The sequence below is a fragment of the Hibiscus syriacus genome, unplaced genomic scaffold, assembly GCF_006381635.1.
Source record: "Hibiscus syriacus cultivar Baekdansim isolate YM2019G1 unplaced genomic scaffold, ASM638163v2 tig00111779_pilon, whole genome shotgun sequence".
NCBI lineage: Eukaryota > Viridiplantae > Streptophyta > Magnoliopsida > Malvales > Malvaceae > Hibiscus > Hibiscus syriacus.
In genome coordinates this window covers 605653-624824 of record NW_024063176.1, presented here as the reverse complement: position 1 = coordinate 624824, position 19172 = coordinate 605653, and the positions used below count along the sequence as shown (strand labels likewise).

Genomic DNA, 19172 nt, shown 5'->3' with positions numbered 1-19172 from the left:
GGTATTGGTAAGGTAACTAGCTAACTGGAAACGGTAGGGAAATATTCTGATAGTTGATTTGTAAACTGTGAAAATAAATATACTTGTTTGTGGATGTGGATATCAGTTATGATGTATTGTCATTGTTGTCGTCATCGTCGTTTTTTTCCTTTTTTATGTTTGTTTTACGATTTATGTTTATGGTTTTTTCTAGCAATGTCTTGTTCAAGGATTGAATTTGAGTTTTCTCTGAATGCCGCTGTTGTTTTGTTTTATTACATCTCTGATCTTACATCGGAAAGAAAAAGGAAAATCATGGAGTTTAAAAGCAATGACATGCATGTCTTATCAGATATGTCGTCTGAGAAGAGAGTAGGAAGACGTCGTTGAGGAAAGAATATTACACCTGTAATACGTAGACGTAAGAGACATTAATCTCACATCAAAAAGAAGAAAAAAATCTTAAATTTAAAAACGATGACTTATCAAACATCCCTATTGAGAAAAGAACAATGACCATGTGACCATCTTAAATTTAAAAACGATGACTTATTCAAAAATATATATTTTTAAAAATGTTAATAAAAAGAAAACATTACTATATTTTATATAACTAAATGTAATTTTTTTTAATTTTTTTACATAATACTAAACCCTTATTTTTTTCATTTTGTTAATTTAAAAACATTTTTAATGAAGAAAATGGCTAAACACATAACTATAAGAAAAACAAAGATATAACTTTTAATTTTATAGACGAATTATAGAGATGTTTTTAATTGAAAATTTTCTTTAACTTTTAAAATAATTAATTTTAAATTATCCATGCTATTTTATAAAAATAAATATTTATATTAAAATTTATGATTCAAACTTCGATCGATCTGATTCAAAAAGTCTATGACATAATTTGTTTGATAAAAAAATAAATTGAAAAAAATTAGGATTGATAGGAATACGAGAGCTCTTGATATGATATTTTAGAGCTCTTGATCTAAAATTTAACTTGAATTTTAGAGTGAAAATTAGTACAGACCCGACTTGACATATATATATATATATATAATTAATAATTCTCATTTTTATTCGGTAAAAATATAATCACATTTTGTTTGATCATTATGCTTGTGAATCTGCATGGTACAATGATGTTTCTTAAACCAAGTCTTCATCCGAATGCAGATCACATCATGTTCCCCGAAGTTCCCATTGCCTTAAGAATGTCAGGCCACCTTCTTTTGGGCATTGTTCGAATATACTCAAAGAAAGTCGAATATCTTTACCATGACTGCAACATCATCCTTATTGGGTTAAGCAAGGTTTTTGCTTCCTCACAAGTGACTCCGCCCGAGGATGCAATACAGGCGGCGGTTCAAGCTATCACATTGCCACAGACATTGGACTTGGATGCCATGGAATTGGATGTCGACGCCTATAACGAAGAGTAAGCCTTTCTGTAATATCTGAAATTTTCATCTTCAGAGCTGCAGATAATCATCTCGGGAACCTAGAGGACATAACACTTGCAGGTTACTGTATAGAATCTGAATTGCTATTTGCCACTTCTTTGAACATTTGTTAATTTGTGTTTTATCTTTCTTTCTTTCTTTTCACAGATCAAATTCCTGCTGAGAGTGATCGATATGTTGCTGTGACTTTTTGATGATGTAAGTTATTTTTCTATAGAAATTGAAGTTTAGCATTCTTACCGTTTTGTTTCGAGGTACCGGAATTGCATTTTAAACATCAGAAGCATATATATTGCGCAGGATATCATGATGGAAGATGCATCACCTCAGGAAGCATTTCACAGATCTGGGTCCATAGAGATGAATGAGTAATCCCCTAACTCCATCTTTTAAGTTTATATTTTCGATTTTTTTTTAAAGACCAATGCTTGTTTCTCATTTATGATTTCTTCTATGATTGTAGCATCGTTCATGAACCTCCAGAGAGCGGCTCGAAGGGCATGAATGATCCTGCTCCAGACAATCAGATACAAAGTCCTAGTTTTCAGGATTCAGGTCCTATTAATCAGATGGGAGTACAACGTGAAGCAGAAGATTTTGAAAGACAAGGTCCAAGTAATCAGACACAAGTACTTGAGTCCATTAGCAACCAGAGTTTTCAAGATTTCCCAGAGATGGAAACGATGCGCGACGCTGCTCACGACTTTTCCACCCAAAACCTCCCCCCAGGAGGTCCAGACAACAGAAATGATCCGGCTGAAGAGGCTATCGATGGGTGAAGTCGAAAATTATTGTCTTTTTTTTTCCTGTTTTAAGTAAAACGGACATGGATTATATTGGTTTTTATTCTTTTTCAGTGGATGCATCACCTCAACTTGTCATTCCACCGTCTCCACCACCACAGCAGCCAAGAAGGAAACGACGGCGTAATTTCTTTGACAAGAAGTTGTTGTTACCAAATAGGTATAGCCGTGTGTAGGATCAATAGAGTCTTTATCTCTCTCTTTTGTTGTTTGTACTGATTATCAATATGAATGTATGCAAAGCTTGGCGAAGAGGGCACTTGGAGATTGTAGTGATATAGTAAGGAAGAGAAAGAAAACCCCTTGCTCGGCTTTTGGTGTATGGAAGTTGAATAACGCTCGAAAAGCGGAACAGATGTTTAATGAGCCTTCATTAACCGGCACGTATTGCTCGCTTATCTTGCTCAGTTTTAAATCTAATATCAAAGATAGGTTCTTAGAAAGGTGGTACTTGTTATTGGATATATGAACTGCAAAACTACACCGTTAGTACTGACTGGAAATATAAACAATAATTAAGAAGAACAAATTCGTAAACCGTGTCGTGGTAAGAACCACTGCCTTAGAAACGAATTCGCCCCGATGTGTGTAATCGCTGCAGTAGGCGGACCGTCCCCGAGGTTAACACGGTCGCTCCGAATTCCGTACACCCGAAACCGAGTGGACTGCTGATGGTATTGTACTTCTGATCGGAAAGCACTCAGAGAGAACTCACAGAGAGAATTTTAGAAAACACTTTGTAAGTGAATTGTGAATGTTTTTGAATGAGTTGAGAAGATGAATATAGCTCTCTATTTATAGGCTAGAAATAGGGTTAAAATCGTCTATAAAATTTCAGGATTAAATCTCTTATTTGTAACAGCTGAAACGTCTAGATGAACCTGACTCAGAAATAGTCCAGGTTCATTGTATCATTATTCAGCTGTTATAACTCCCGAAATTATATCATGTAACCCCTGGAATTAAATCAAATAACTCCTGTAACTCCTGTTATTAACAGCTTGTCTCCTCTGTACAAAGCTGTAAATCAGTCAGGTACATCTTAACGTTTCTGATTTAATTTAGGAATAAACTGTTTAATTTCTGATAACAAATAATTCAGCTTTTATTATTTGAAATTCAAACAGTCCTCAGCAGCCTATAAATATCAGTTGATATCTTTCACATTTTCCATTTGTTTCTTTCAAAGAGAAATTCCTCAAGAATTTTCTCTAAAAAGATAGTATCCGCGCAGACGTGTCGAAGACATGTATTACTACGACCACGAACACGACCACGACCACGATCACGACCTCGACCTCGACCTCGACCACGACCACGAGCCGAGCCATGCCGAGCCGAGACGAGACAGACGGACGGCGGCGGCGATGCGCGAGATCCCCCTTGTTCTCTATCACTCAACAAGGAAGTGGAATGTCAAGCCTTAAATACCATTCCCAATAGTGTTTCCAACACTATGTGGGATTGAGCATTACCAACATTCCCCCACTAATGCGAAAGAAATCTTCTGAAACTCGAAAACAAGCTTTCCATAAGAGCAATAGTGAGATTAGTTGCTTAAGCACTAGTGAACATATCTGGAACTAGTACATAGTGATGATGAGCAATCCTTCTCTTAGATAAGTGAAACTAGTTTGGAACTTTCTAAGATCAGGGTAAACTCATAACACACAACTAACCCCTTCATCCACCTGAGTCCTCGATGTGTAAGATATATATATACAAAAGTATATATTTGGCCATCTTACCTCAGGATTCTAGTAAGTGTGCTAGAAAAATGGCCCAACATTTTTCATAGAAGGCGGCTAACCCTTCTCACTTACATAGGTTATTTCATCAAGTTTATCTCCACATAAACCACCCTTTAAAAAGGGATATGAAATAATTAAGAGCTTTTATAATAGCTCAACCTCACAAAGGGTATGGTGACTTTTTTCAAGTTCATTATAAATGAACCACCCAAACTCTGGGCTAAGAAGTCATTAAGAATAAATATTCAACCTCATTTATCGGTAAATTCAATAAGTCCTTCTCACTAGAACCATCCAAATACTTGGATTTGAATTTATTAAGAGTTTAACAAACTCAACCTTTCCGTCGGTAAGTTCATCATTTCCTACCCACTCACTCTGGGTTATGAACTTATTAAGAATAGATATTCAGCCAAAATCGATAAATTCATCAAGTCTTTCTCATTAAGACCACCCAAAGCCTGGGCTATGAATTTATTAAGAGCAATTAAGCTCATCCTGGGAATGCACATTATTCATCATAGGGATAGGCAGTAGGAATGTGCACTATGAGTCTTTCCATGGTTTCGTTTGACCACATGGAACTTAGATAACTAAGTTGGGTATCCACCATGAATTCCTCAACCAATGTGCTTTAGACCCATCCCTCTCGACGAATCTAGGACCAGCTTCCGACTTAACCCTTTGGTAAGTGGATCTGCTAGGTTCCTTTCCGACTTCACATACTCTAAAGAGAGCACTCCATTCTTTATCAAGTGTCTAACTGATTCATGTATTATGCGAATATGTCTTTTCTTACCATTGTAAGCTTGGTTCTTAGCCACACATATCGCAGCTTGTGAATTACACAATAATGAAACTGGAGGAGTCGGTCTTCCCCACAACGGAATATCTGCTAACAAGTTTATGAGCCACTCGGCTTCTTGCCCAGCTAGGTCAAGAGCTATAAACTCTGACTCTATGGTAGAACGAGCAATACAAGTCTGCTTTGATGATTTCCACGAGATTGCTGCTCCACCCAAAGTAAAAACATACCCGCTCGTAGAGCTTACCTCATCATTATCAGAAACCCAGTTGGCATCACAATATCCTTCCAGTACCGCAGGAAAGCCAACAAACTCAAGTTTCCAATCCACAATACCCTTAAGATACTTCAGTAAGCGTTTAAGTGCAATCCAGTGCTCACCACTCGGATTATGAGTATATATACTTAGTCTACTCATAGCATAAGCAATATCAGGCCGAGTATAGTTCATTAAGAACATTAAGCTTCCGATTAATTTAGCATATTCAGTTTGGGAAACACTACTTCCTTTATTCTTAACTAGATGTATGCTAGGGTCATAAGGAGTTCGAACAGGGACGACATCAAAACTGTCAAATTTCTTTAGCACTTTCTCTATATAATGTGCTTGACATAAAGAAAATCCCTTCTCAGTTTTGGTAACTTTGACTCCTAAGATTACATCTACTTCTCCCAAATCTGTCATCTCAAACTTAGTAGACAAGAAATTTTTAACTTTGTTAATGGACTCAATGTTAGAACTGAAAATCAACATGTCATCAACATAAAGGCTTATGATAACACATTCAGTTTCAAACATCTTCGAATTTACACAAGCATCCGAACCATTCACAACAAAACCAAAACTAAGAATAGTTTTATGAAATTTCTCATACCACTATTTAGGAGCCTGCTTAAGTCAGTAGAGTGACTTTTTGAGTCTACAAACTTTGCCTTCCATACCAGGTGCCTCAAAACCTAGTGGTTGCTCCATGTAAGTCTCCTTATCTAGATCCCCATTCAAGAAAGCAGTCTTAACATCCATTTGATGTACCTGCAACTTATGAATAGAGGCTGGTGCAAATAATGCACGAATCGTTGAGATTTTTGTAACGGGAGAGTATGTATCAAAGTAGTCTAAACCAAACCTTTGAGTGAACCCTTTGACGACTAACCTTACCTTGTACCGCTGAATCGAACCATCTGGCCTTAGTTTCTTCCGGAAGACCCATTTGTTGGAGATTGGTTTGAATCCCTTAGGCAAGTCAACTAATTCCCAAGTATGATTAGACATTATCGATTCTAGTTCATCTTTAACAGCGCTTTTCCAAAAACTAGCATCGATAGATCTTATAGCTTCTTCAAAAGTTTTAGGATCCTCATCTAATAGAAAAATTTGAGCTATAGGATCTGAAATGAAGTCTAAATCATTTATCTCAGAAATAAAGGAAGTAATAAAGTCTGATCCAAAAGAGGTTTCAACTCTTTGCCTTTTACTTCTTCTAGGCTCAAAATCAATTTGTTCAGAAGACCTAGCAGGATTACTAGAAGAAGTTGATGGAATATATTCTATTTGTGTTTCAATATTTATTCGCGGTTCCTTTAAAGGAAAATTATTTTCAAAGAAAACAACATCTCTTGACTCACAAATAGAATAATCTTGTAAAAGCATGAATCTGTATGCAGCACTATTCGTAGCATACCCTATAAACACTGCATCAACGGTTTTAGGTCCGATGGTGGACTTCTTAAAGTCTGGCAAGCCCACTTTAGCCAGACACCCCCACACTTTTAGGTATTGTAAATTAGGAGCGTATCCTTTCCACAATTCATATGGAGTAGAATCTAATTTCTTATTAGGAACTCGGTTTTAAGATATGAGTTGCCGATAGAATGGCCTCCCCCCACATGTTATCAGATAACCCAGAACTTATTAGTAAAGAATTCATCATCTCTTTTAAAGTTCTATTTTTTCCTTTCGGCTATACCATTCTGTTGAGGAAAATAGGGGGCTGATGTTTCATGAATTATGCCATTCTTTTCACAAATATCTTTTAAGAAATTAGATCCATATTCACCACCTCTATCAGATCTAACCCGTTTGATTCTCCTATCTAACTGATTTTCAACTTCTGCCTTATAAATAAGAAAGAAGTTTTCAGCTTCATCTTTAGTTCTTAGGAGATAAACTTTTGTATATCTTGAATAATCATCTACAAAAGTTATGTAGTAGTGTTTTCCTCCTTTACTTTCAGTGTTTCTAAAATCTGCTAGATCAGTATGAATGAGTTCTAACAGTTCAGTCTTTCTATTAGAAACAGTCTTAAAGTGAGGTCTAGTATGCTTAGCTTCTACACAAATCTCACATTTGTTAAAGCTAGTTGTGTCTAGTTTAGGCAGACTATTCATATTCATTAATTTCTTTAAAGCATGAATATTCACGTGTCCTAATCTAGCATGCCACATATCAATGGATTCAACAATATAAGCAGAAGTGGTAGCTTTATTTTCATTAAATTGAGTTTCTATGAAAAATAAACCATTGCTTAAAAACCCTTTCCCCACATAATCACCATTTCGGGAAAGTACAAGTTTATCTGCCTCAAAAACTAACTTAATGCCTGCCTTATTCAGAAGCCCACCACTTATCAGATTTCTACGCAAGGCAGGTACATACATAACATTATTTAAAGCCAGAGTTTTACCAGAAGTCAGCTTGAGTACAACCTTGCCTTTGCCTAGCACTTCAGAGCTACTAGAGTTCCCCATATACACACGTTCACCAGTGTTCCCATCCTCGAACTCGGTGAAAAACTCCTTCCTTGCGCAGAAATGCTTCGAAGCGCCAGTGTCAACTACCCATTCTGAACTGTTCTCCACCATATTAACTTCTGAGACCACCGCAGCAATGATCTCATCATCTTCTTCTACAACGTGCATCTGTGGCTTGTTGTCATTCTGGCGGTCTGAGCGGTGTTGGCATTGGTAAGCTTTGTGGCCGGGTAAACCGCAGACATAACACTTGAACGTCTTTCCTTCCGGTTTGGCCTTTCCTGACTTCTTGAAGTTGGTAGCCTTCTGTGGTTTCGTCTTCTTGTCTTGATTCCCACGTTTCATGATCTTCTTAAATTTAGACTCAACCAAGTTAGCTCTAAAAGATAAATTACTCATAGAATTAGTAAGCTTATCTTTTAAACGGTTGGCTTCTTCAATCTTCATATGGCCCACAAGTTCTTCAAGCGAAATGTCTCTATTCTTATGCTTAAGAGAGTTGCGGTAGTCGAACCAGGACTTGGGCAGCTTCTTAATGAGTACATTGGCTTGCAGCACCTCACACATTTGCATCCCTTCAGCGATGATGTCAGCGACTAAGTTCTCATAGTCATGGACTTGATCCATTATTGGCTTGTCGTCTGTCATCTGGAATTTGAGCCATTCGCCGACAACGTACTTCTTGATCCCCGCATCATCCGCACCATACTTCTTGTCGAGAGTGTCCCATATTGACTTGGCACTCCTTTCTCTAAGGAACATATCAAATAGTTTATTTGACATGTGGCTGAGCAGATGTCCTCGCACCGTCTTGTTGTCCTTCTCGTATTTCTCGTAGGTAGCGAGAGCGGCGGCGACAGTTGCTAAGGCATCATCATTGAGGATCGCATCCGTATCATTACCGGCAGCTGGGGTTGACGGCATGGTAGGTGGTGGCTTGAGCAACACGTAGTCAAGATCAAGTTGCTCGAAGAATATCAGAATTCTTTGGGACCACCTTCTATAGTTCTTTCCATCAAGTGCATCGAGCTTGGAAAGATCGGGAATGAGTTTGCTCAAAGGTGTCGACATGATTGCAGTTTATGGAATTCGTTTCTAAATTATTGGATATATGAACTGCAAAACTACACCGTTAGCACTAACTGGAAATATAAACAGTAATTAAGAAGAACAAATTCGTAAACCGTGTCGTGGTAAGAACCACTGCCTTAGAAACGAATTCACCCCGATGTGTGTAATCGCTGCAGTAGGCGGACCGTCCCCCGAGGTTAACACGGTCGCTCGAATTTCGTACACCCGAAATCGGAGTGGACTGCTGGTGGTATTGTACTTCTGATCGGGAAGCACTCAGAGAGAACTCACAGAGAAAATTTTAGAAAACACTTTGTAAGTGAATTGTGAATGTTTTTGAATGAGTTGAGAAGCTGAATATAGCTCTCTATTTATAGGCTAGAAATAGGGTTAAAATCGTCTATAAAATTTCAGGATTAAATCTCTTATTTGTAACAGTTGAAACGTCTAGACGAACCTGACTCATAAATAGTCCAGGTTTATTGTATCATTATTCAGCTGTTATAACTCCCGAAATTATATCATGTAACCCCTGGAATTAAATCAAATAACTCTTTTAACTCCTGATATTAACAGCTTGTCTCCTCTGTACAAAGCTGTAAATCAGTCTAGGTACATCCTAACGTTTCTGATTTAATTTAGGAATATATTTGAAATTCAAACAGTCCTCAGCAGCCTATAAATATCAGTTGATATCTTTCACATTTTCCATTTGTTTCTTTCAAAGAGAAATTCCTCAAGAATTTTCTCTAAAAAGATAGTATCCGCACGGACGTGTCGAAGACACGTATTACCACGACCACGACCACGACCAAGAGCCGAGCCGAGACAGACGGACGGCGGCAGCGGCGGTGCGCGAGAGCCCCCCTTGTTATCTATCACTCAACAAAGAAGTGAAATGTCAAGCCTTAAATACCATTCCCAATAGTATTTCCAACACTATGTGTGATTGAGCATTACCAACACTTGTATACCTGCAGGGCTGAGTGAAGATTTATGTAACGTGTTCAAAAGGATGGTATCTCCTTAAATTCCCAGTTGACAGTACCGGAGGAAGTTGTCCCGGAACCTACAGAACCGCAGCTGCTCCTACAATCAGGACCCCTGTGCCGGATCATAGAGTTGGTTCTCCTGTTCCAGCACCTGAAGTCAACATGGAAACCGAATGTCTTCGACATGACGGAAGCAATGCAGCCGACAATGTTGTTCCAGAATTCGTAGCCTATGGAGAGTATCCTCAACAGTAAGTGAACCAAACCATATCGTACTTATCAAGCCAACATTTGAAAATTCAACATTGCTTCGGATGCCGTGTTAAAGCCACTCGGACACTTTGCGGAAACGCCCCTTGCTAGTAAATATCCACCGATATGCGCCGGAGAATTTGTCGAACAAGAGCTTGCAGTAATTAACCTGAAAGGAAACAAAGGGGAATCATGAAGAAAGAAAGAAAACCGGTTCCTCTTACATAACAAACCATACATTATATCCTTATGCAAAGGGTTCAAATAATTGTTTTCAGGAAAGGTGAGTTACATTTATAGCATATCAAATGTAAAAAATGGTAAGATATTATTTATTCATTCCTGCAAATTATGAAGAGTTAATTGCATTCAACATTTGAGTCACTCAATTCTTAATTGATGTTTAATTGAATTATTGAATTATCAATAATCTTTTCACTCATTCTAAATTGATTTTCTAATTGAATTATCAAAGTTTTTTTTAAATAAATCACTAATTTTATTTAAAATAGGAAATATTCTAAATTACAATAAAAATTTATAATTATAATAGTAAATTAAGCATATAATTAAGATAATTTCCAATAATAATTGAAACAAAATTAGCAATGGGAGGCTTACGTTAGTGAAGTTGGTCTTGTCCAACCTTCCGATTTACTATTTGTCTTTGTTCCAAATGCCTATGGCAGTGGCTTCGAAGTTGAATAGCCTTGTGGCTAATTTTTTTTGGGGTGCAAAGTCTTGTAGGGCTATACATTGGGTCAAATGGAGTAAGGTTTGTAAATCGTGATATCAAGGAGACTTGCGGATTATTAACTTAAGATTAAAGAATAAAGTGTTGCTTAATAAATGGATATGGAGATTTGGGCGTTAAGATGGATCTTTGTGGAAGGTGTTGCTAGCCAAGCATGAGTACGATGATCGATCGTTAATTCGTAACCCAATCCCAGTTAGGAAAATGTCATGGGTTTGGAGAAATATAGCTCATACTCAGCCAGTGTCAAACAAGAACTTCGTTAATGATCTAAGAATTATTGTTGGTGATGGGGAGTCAGTTGATTTTTGGAACGATCATTGGACTTCTATGCCGTCGCTCAAAATCGTTTTTCCTAGAATCTTCAGTTTTGCTGTTAAAAAAGAAGGAAAAGTGGGGGCTTTTGGTTCGAGAGTGAATGGTTGTTGGGAGTGGAATATTGAGGTCAGAAGATCGCTTTTCATTTGGGAATGGGACACTTGGGTGGATTTCATGCAAATTATCAATAGTGCGGCCCCGTCATTCCGGTCCTGATTGTTTGATTTGGGTTGGGGCTGCGAATGGGTTATATTCATCTAAAAGTTATTGTTCATTGAGTAGCAGCGAGGATTATGAGTCTGAAGTGGTGTGGAAGATTGTTTGGTCAAATCTTGTTCCACCAAAAGTTGAGTTGTTTGTGTGGAAGATGATGTCCTAAAGGATGCGTGTTCTAGTGGAACTTGCTAAGCGGAGCGTGGTAGATTCTAATGCTTGTTTGTGTGTGTTTTGTAGGAAGGTTATGGAGTCGATTAACCTTCTTTTTTGTCACTGTGAAGTGACGTGGGGCGTATGGCAGCGGTGGTTTGAGAATTGGAATCTGCATTTTATATCGCCGCCTAATGTGAAATCCTTTCTTCTATCTTGGTATGGGTGCTCGGTTTCAAGGTCAAGTAAGAAATTTTGGATAATATCTTTTTTCGGTCTGACGTGGGCTACTTGGCGGTGTAGAAATGATGTGATTTTTAACAGTCGTAAAGTGTGCGTTAATTCTATCATAAAATCGGCCTAGGCTATGATTGTGTTTTGGTTCAAGTGCAAATCCCCTGGTTTTTATCTTTCTACAGTTGATTTTTCCAGTTATCCAAATGGGGTTATTGCTTTTAAGTAGCTCGGTCTTTGAATATTGCATTGTTGTTTGGCGTGTTTTGGTTGGGCTAGTCGATGGCTGTTTGTTGGGTCTTGGGTGGTTTGCTTTGATTATTGCCGTTGGTGCAGTTGATGACCATGTTTTTAGGTTTTGAGACAAATGTCTATATTTTCTGCTGCCATGGTGACAATGACAATAGGCTTGAGGGTCGGTGCAGGCTGCTGGTCTGATTCACAGCTCGGCTTCTTGCGTTCGTGAAGAGTGAATTGTTAGGCTTCATAATCCAATCCCGCTGTACCTTTGATTGTTGTTTAATATTGAGCGTGTTTTGGAGTGTTGTGTTCTCGATCCTTTATCACCGTGTTGCTTCAGCAGTGGAGTTTTTCTGTTATGAAATGTCCTTTGCAGTGTGTTATTCTGCATGTGTTGTCTTTGCTGGTCTGTTTGTGTCTGATGCTGCTGTTGTCCAATTTATTTTGTAAGGTCGATACTTTGGTATTCATTTATTGACGTTGATAGAGTGCACTATTTCCCTCCATTTATATTTAGGAAGGTTTTTTAATGAGACATCTATTGTCGTTTAGTTTTTTTAACTCACAGTGTAATCGTACAAAGTACCCTTTACAAAAAAAAAAGATCATACAAGAAAAAAAATTAAAATATAACTAAGAAAACTCTAACAAATATATATATACACACACAAATAGAACTGATTGCGTCTGTAAACGAACCACAAAATGGGATCAAGCTACTGAAAGACCACTGACAAACCGCAAATTAGATTCAAACGACATGAAAAGCTATCCACGAATGCATAATATGTATCTAAATTCAATATGAGGTCTAAAGCAAGGAAAATAACAATATACCAGATAAGTGTCATCATACTCAGTCGTGGCGATGTCTAATAAACCCTTAAAAAAGATAAATGAAAACAACGGCAAAAAAACAGAAAAAACGTGTCATGCAGACATGGAAAAAGCGTTATACAAGTAGATTGTTGAAAAGAAAAACAAGAGAAAATAAAAGGACAATTAAGAATATTGATATTCGGCAACCAACATTAAAGTTGATGTCGCCGCCGACAATAAACGTTTAAACACCTTTACAAATATCATGTTCAAATCATAGACTTTTAAGGATAACAATATCCCCATAACTACTAGTTCATGCAGATAAATTAACTAAATTGTAAAAAAAAAAATCAGGTTGATAACTAACCTATCAAAAAGATCATGTTGATATGATCACAATTTTAATTATAATATTTTAAAATTATGAATTTATTTATTTATTTTTAATTTGAGGGTTAATTTAGAATAGGAAAGGATAATTTGGGGACGTATAATAAAATTAACCTTTTAGAAGATTTAATTGTATTATATATTCTCAAACAATGGGTTTTATTTTAATTTGGTCCCCAAAATTGTAAAACATTCAAATTTAATCATTAAAGTACGACTTATATTCGAATTAGACCTTTAAACTTTTGATAAATTACAATGTATGTTAAAGTTTTGTCTGATACGACGATGAAAAAGAAAAGAAAAAAATTGATAATCGGATTGTTGATATTCATCAGGTACTTAATGATTAGATGATTTTACAAATCAGGCCCTAAATCTCTTACTTTCACAATCACAACTCTCTCAACATTTTTTCTTATCCTTCTTCTGATTCTATTCTAATCCAAGAATCCATTATTCCTTCAATGCATCGCATTTCAATTACAATTTACAAATGATTAACACCACCTTCACTCTCTCCCATAGTTGTTACTCCTCTGGTGTTGCCTTCAACAGCTGCACTTTGCTTTGTTATCCCTAAATGTCTGCAACAATAAAACACAAAACATCATCTTTCCATCACAATAATGTCCTCTCCATCTTTAGCCCTTCTGTGAGAACTCACACGAATTCTAGGGTTTCGTCCTACTATAACCCTAATTCATGTTATCTATTTATAAGGTTAATTACTTGGTGAGAAAGAAATTTTTGCCACATAAACTCTCACTTCTGTCAAAACCTAACATATCTATCTTTTATATTTTATCACAACATAGTACATACCTTGACCTGCCTTTGAAGATCTTTGATGTACTCCACTGCCATGTCTAACATATCTGCAGTACTCGTTTGCTGCGGCCCGAGAAGAACACGAAAATGAGTAATTTCGTCTAACTATCGAGTGACCGAGAGAGATGGGATTCGATAAACTGCCTTGTCGATGTTCGGGAACAGGCCTTGAAGCTTCATCATTCTTTCGCTAATCCGTGTCCTTCTCACCTAAAGATTTGCATATAAACGGAATTAAAAGACTGACAGGAACATGAATTACGATAAACGAATAGGTGGAACCAAAATGTATATGTATACCCTCTCGGCGATGCTGCGCGGGTGAGTAGCGCAACCTCTTTTCGCTCGAATCTTACAGGGGACCGATCCTTGAAACTGCCAGAACCTCTCTACTACATCCATCTCCTCATAAGTCATAGGCAAACTCAACTGGTGAGTTAAACCAGCAGAGCAGTCTCTGGCGTCCAGGTTCTGATTTCAAATTCACACGTTATTACTCAAACAAAGAATGTATTCATCGACGAAAACAGAGGAAAATCGAACAATGGATTGAAAATTGCTGGTTTTAGCTTTGTACTGAGTTTGTAATTTGCTTGGACCACAAGAAAAGTCACCGCCATCACATTCTCTAGCTCTTTTCAAGCCACTGAGTGAAGCATTGTTCCTTGAATCAGTCATCAAGTCGGGCATAAGCTGCCCGTTGCTCCGATTGCCACCATTACTATTGCCTAAGCTTCGGTGCTCGACTCGAGCTATTCGAGGCATCGGCTTTGAATATGAAGATGGCAGAGAGGAGAAGCTTATATGATTGTCATCATTGGTACCGTTTCAAGCCCTCAACCCTATCAGCATTGACAAGTGCATAGATGAGTTTTAAGTAATCATAACACATGGAAAAGTAGTACCTTGCCGGTCGGAACGTCGTATTCGCAAGTTTCTCGAAACAAACAAATGATCATAGAAAGGGGGGAAGTACCATTATCTAGGCATTGGTTGGAGAAAAACCGAGCCGGAGAGCTACATCTCCGAATGAGATCCGAGCCATTTCCATCTCCCGCTTCCATCAAATTCGACAACCCGACATCGCTACCAACACTAACATCAGCAACACTCTGTATTGGTAGGCTCTGAATCTGATACTCTTGCTTCACAGATTTCTCTTCATATTCTTGCAAATCGGATGAACCATTATCAGACAACATGAAGAATGTTTCCGTTTCAGGAACCAAAGAAGATCGAAACCCCCCGAATACATCGAATCCGGTACCACTTCCGATAACACCACCGGCATGGCTCTCGAGCAACGAGATCGGTGCCGACCTGTACATCATTAGACCGCAACTCTGCTGGTGGTGGTGACTTTGTTGAAGATAGTAATGATCAGCCATCTCCATGTTCTTCCTCAATTCTTCTTCTGGAAACTTGAAATTATACCTGGAAACCATACATCAGTGATAATTCAATTACAATTTACAACCCCGTATATATATATATATATATAAGCACAAATTCTTTAAGGAATATCCATATATGATATACCTGAATTATTACAATAAGATTCCAATATGCCTGAATTATATGTATGTATATATATAGATATATAAGCATAGATTCTTTAATGAAACTTGAAGAAAACTGTGTTGTTGGGGCAAGCTCCGAAGGGAAGATATGGAGATTTATATAGCGGACAGTGGCAACGAACGATGATGTAATAATTAGGGGTTTAGAGTTTGACTAAACCAACCCTGAATTTGCAGTTGAATTTTCACATGCTAGTGAATCGAGACAACCCTGTTTTGTGGAAACAGTGATATCAGGGTTAAAAAAAAAGTCCGCGGCCACGATTTCGTCCGCGATATAATGATTTCGTCGCTGTCCGAGTTACCCGCGACGACCGTTATAGCGCAAAGCCTGGTGATGATAAATGACAGATAGATAAATACATAGGATGTCCTTATATTGTGACTTATTTTAATATTCTCTTTAAACTTTAAAATATTATATATCAGTCTTTAAACTATAGCCCTTATTCTAAATTAGTACCTAGACTTTTTAAAATGTTCTATATCAATTCTCGAACTATCATTATCATTTTATTTTGATCCTTCTGTTAATGTGTCATTAACTCTATTGGTTAAAAAATTGATCTTTTTTAAGATCTTTTGACCTAAAAAATTTCCAGAACCTTCAAAACAGATTATTTTTTTTAGAAGCTTGTGGATTGAATTCTTATAACCTTAAAAAAAAGGATTAAATTTTCTTGAAGGTCACAAGCCTAATTCTCATGACCTTCAAATATCAATACGGTAGTAGAATGATCAAATTGAATGATATTGATAGTTTAATCACTGATATAGAATACTTAAAGTTTAAAAACCAATATAGAATGATATCATAATTTGCAGAATGATACCATAATTTAGGGACTGATATAGAATGATTTAAAGTTTAAATACTAATTTAAAATTGACTGTCATAGTTTAGAGACAAAATGTGTAATAACTCTTTTTTCTTAAAAAAATAACACCCAAAAATTATCGGCCAATGATTTTAGCGTTGAAGACCAAAATGGAGGAGAAAACAATGAGAAGAGTGTGAAGGATCAAAATGAGAATAAATAAATAAAGATCAACTAAGAAAATAAAAATTATAGGAATAATCTTAAAAACAATGGTAAACTACTCGTTTAGTATACCAACTATCACTTTTGTTTCGTTTTTGTCACCTAACTATTTTTTGTTTTAAAATTATACTTGTCGTTACGTTTTGGTTTCATTTCGGTCACCCGTTGTTTAAAATTAACAGAACTTCTAACATGATATTTTTTATTTTTTTCCATTAATAATGTGGTGTTACCTTATAATGACATGTCAACCTCACTGCTATTTTTTAGCAATAGGTGCCAAAACGTAACGTTAAGCATAATTTTAAAATAAAAAATAGCCGAATGATGAGAACATAACAAAAGTAATAGTTGAGATACTAAACGTGTAGTTTACCCTAAAAAAATGTATCCATGTGTTATATGAACAAGAATATAAAAAAGGTTATAAACATTTATTTTATTAACGAAAAAGAAAAAGTATGAAAACAACCTTATCCAGACATATGAAACGCATTCGATGCGTTCTGCTTTTGAGTGTCTTTTAAGGTAGATACAGGGATAAGGGTTTTGTTTTGAGGGTCTAATTCTATCTCTAGTGCTTTTACTCTTCTAATTTTTATGTTTTAGTCCCTTTCTTTTAGTCCAATTATTTAGCCCTTTTGCTTGCCTGCTTTAAAATTAAAAGTCAATTTAGTATCTTTACTTGTCTATTTAATCCAGTAAAGAGACTAAATTTATGTTTTAGTCCCTAGTTCTAGGAATTTAGCCCTTTTGCTTGTTAACATTGTTAATTGACTTTGAGTAAATATGAATACGTTTTATTAGTCAGACTTTAATTTTGAAATTAGACGAGTACGAATTCATGAAAATAAAAGCAAGTAAACTAACTTTTAAAGACTGAAAAGTACATGGACTAAAGACATAGTTAATCCTTTAATGAGTGAAAGGTGCTCTTTGGGTAATTGGGTCAATGGAAATGGCGGGTAATGTCAATTCTCAATGAAAAGTACATGCACCTCAATTATGTCGGTATAAAATAAAGTAATAATAAATATAAGGGTAAATTACATATTTAGTACCTAATCTAACATTTTATTTTGTTTTAATATCTAAACTTTATTTTTTTTTTCAAAACCATATATAATGTTTAGTTTAAGTTTCAATTTGATACTCTATCATTAAAAACTTAACGACAACAATGACGTGAAATTATTTTCCCTTTTCCGATATTCCATGCGTCTTGTAATATAAAATCCAATGTCATTGGCGTTGTTTAGTTTTTAACGGTATGGAACCAAATCAAAACCTAAACTAAACATTAGGTATGGTTTTTAGACAAATAAAGTCTAAGTACTAAAATGAAACATAAGTGGTAATTTAGGTAATAAATGTGTAGTTTACCCTAAACATAATTTAAACCGATATTTTTTATATGATGGGTTAGATATGGTCTAATTTTTTTCTTTATTAAGATTGAAGTCGAATTAAGTCAGGATCGAACTTAGTTAAAATTATCTTATCAGGATATAATTATTAAAATATTTTTTAATAATTTTATAGTTATTTTATATAGTATATTTAAGATTTTAAAATAGAATAATTTCAAAGTTTTTTTTGGGATAAAATCCCATGAATTTGGTCAAAGTTTGATACAGCATTTATTTTAAAGATTAAATTCGGATCAAATTAAATCACGTTTAAATTAAAATCAGATTATGGTTTTACTATGTTAGATTAGGATGGAGCAAGCAAAATTTCATCCTACCCCGTACCATTACCATATCTATTTTTTTCATAGTTGATTAAGCAAGATCAAGGTTCGAATCCCGACGTTTGTGAATGGAGTAAATTGAGTTTGGAGGGTCGTCCTCACCTTTGTAATACTCGATCTGAATTATTTTATCAGTAAATCGGATACCAGTGATTAATTCAAAAAAATTCAAGAATTAAATTATTTACCTAAACTGGTATGTATGATACGAGTTTATTTAAATTCGACCTGAACTCAACTATTACTTGTGTTCCATGTCTCCGACACCATGTAACTAGTTAACTCTCCTACACATGTCAACCAATTCTTTTACAACTCTTTGATTATTTTTCTTCTTTTTAAAAAAAGTAAACTATTTGTACTCATTCATCTAAAGCAACACATGCATGCATGCGAGTCATTCATATTATACATATAATAAAATAATTAGGATTTAGTCCATGAAAATATTATATTTATTTTGAAGGACTGAGAAAAATTATATATTAAAAAGGAAGGGTCTACACTGTCTGATCCCTTGACCATTAGGAAACGTCAAAACCATGACAAATTCCTTTGTATTCTCATCAACCGGTTTTTATAGCAAAAACCATTAGAGTTGCCATTGTTTTCTCATCAAGCGGTATTCATATGTAATATATAGGGAAAAGTACACCATAGGTCCCTAAACTATGCTTAAAAGTTTTTTGTCACAGAGGTTTCAAAAAGTACTGAATGATCATTAAATTTATCAAACTATTATAAGATGATAAATGTAACATTACGAAATGGTCATTAAGTTTATCGATCTATTATAAAATGTTCATTAAATTCATTAACTTTATTATCATAAAAACACCGTGGTGACCATTTTGTAACAATTCGATATAATTAATTGATCAAGGTTTAGGGACCTACAGTGTACTTTATCCATATATATATATATTGGTCAAATTCTATCATTGATCCCTATAGTATATGTAAATTAA

General features: G+C 35.7%; 1 protein-coding gene and 1 pseudogene across 1 annotated transcript; one reads left to right on the top strand and one right to left on the bottom strand.

The window, feature by feature from the left end:
* The first annotated feature begins 1124 nt into the window (after positions 1-1124).
* LOC120170365 lies at positions 1125-11907 on the top strand (annotated as a pseudogene).
* A 1639-nt stretch (positions 11908-13546) lies between these two features.
* On the bottom strand, positions 13547-15469 carry LOC120170332 (transcription factor bHLH130-like). Its single transcript, XM_039178291.1, has 7 exons — positions 15368-15469; positions 14805-15262; positions 14409-14670; positions 14129-14303; positions 13973-14038; positions 13823-13891; positions 13547-13584 (listed from the first exon to the last, which is right to left on the bottom strand). The coding sequence occupies exons 3-7, from the start codon at positions 14591-14593 to the stop codon at positions 13549-13551; spliced, it is 531 nt and encodes a 176-aa protein (XP_039034222.1). The 5' UTR covers positions 14594-14670; positions 14805-15262; positions 15368-15469; the 3' UTR covers positions 13547-13548.
* Positions 15470-19172: the final 3703 nt, after the last annotated feature.

Bases quoted from the DNA above. Each gene is read 5' to 3' on its own strand.
- LOC120170332 (XM_039178291.1), bottom strand. From the start codon at position 14,593: ATGCCTCGAATAGCTCGAGTCGAGCACCGAAGCTTAGGCAATAGTAAT. The intron at 13,892-13,972 runs GCAGTTTATCGA...CTCGGGCCGCAG, and splicing joins TGTTCCCGAACATCGACAAG to CAAACGAGTACTGCAGATAT. The intron at 13,585-13,822 runs GTATGTACTATG...TTATTGTTGCAG, and splicing joins ATCTTCAAAGGCAGGTCAAG to ACATTTAGGGATAACAAAGC.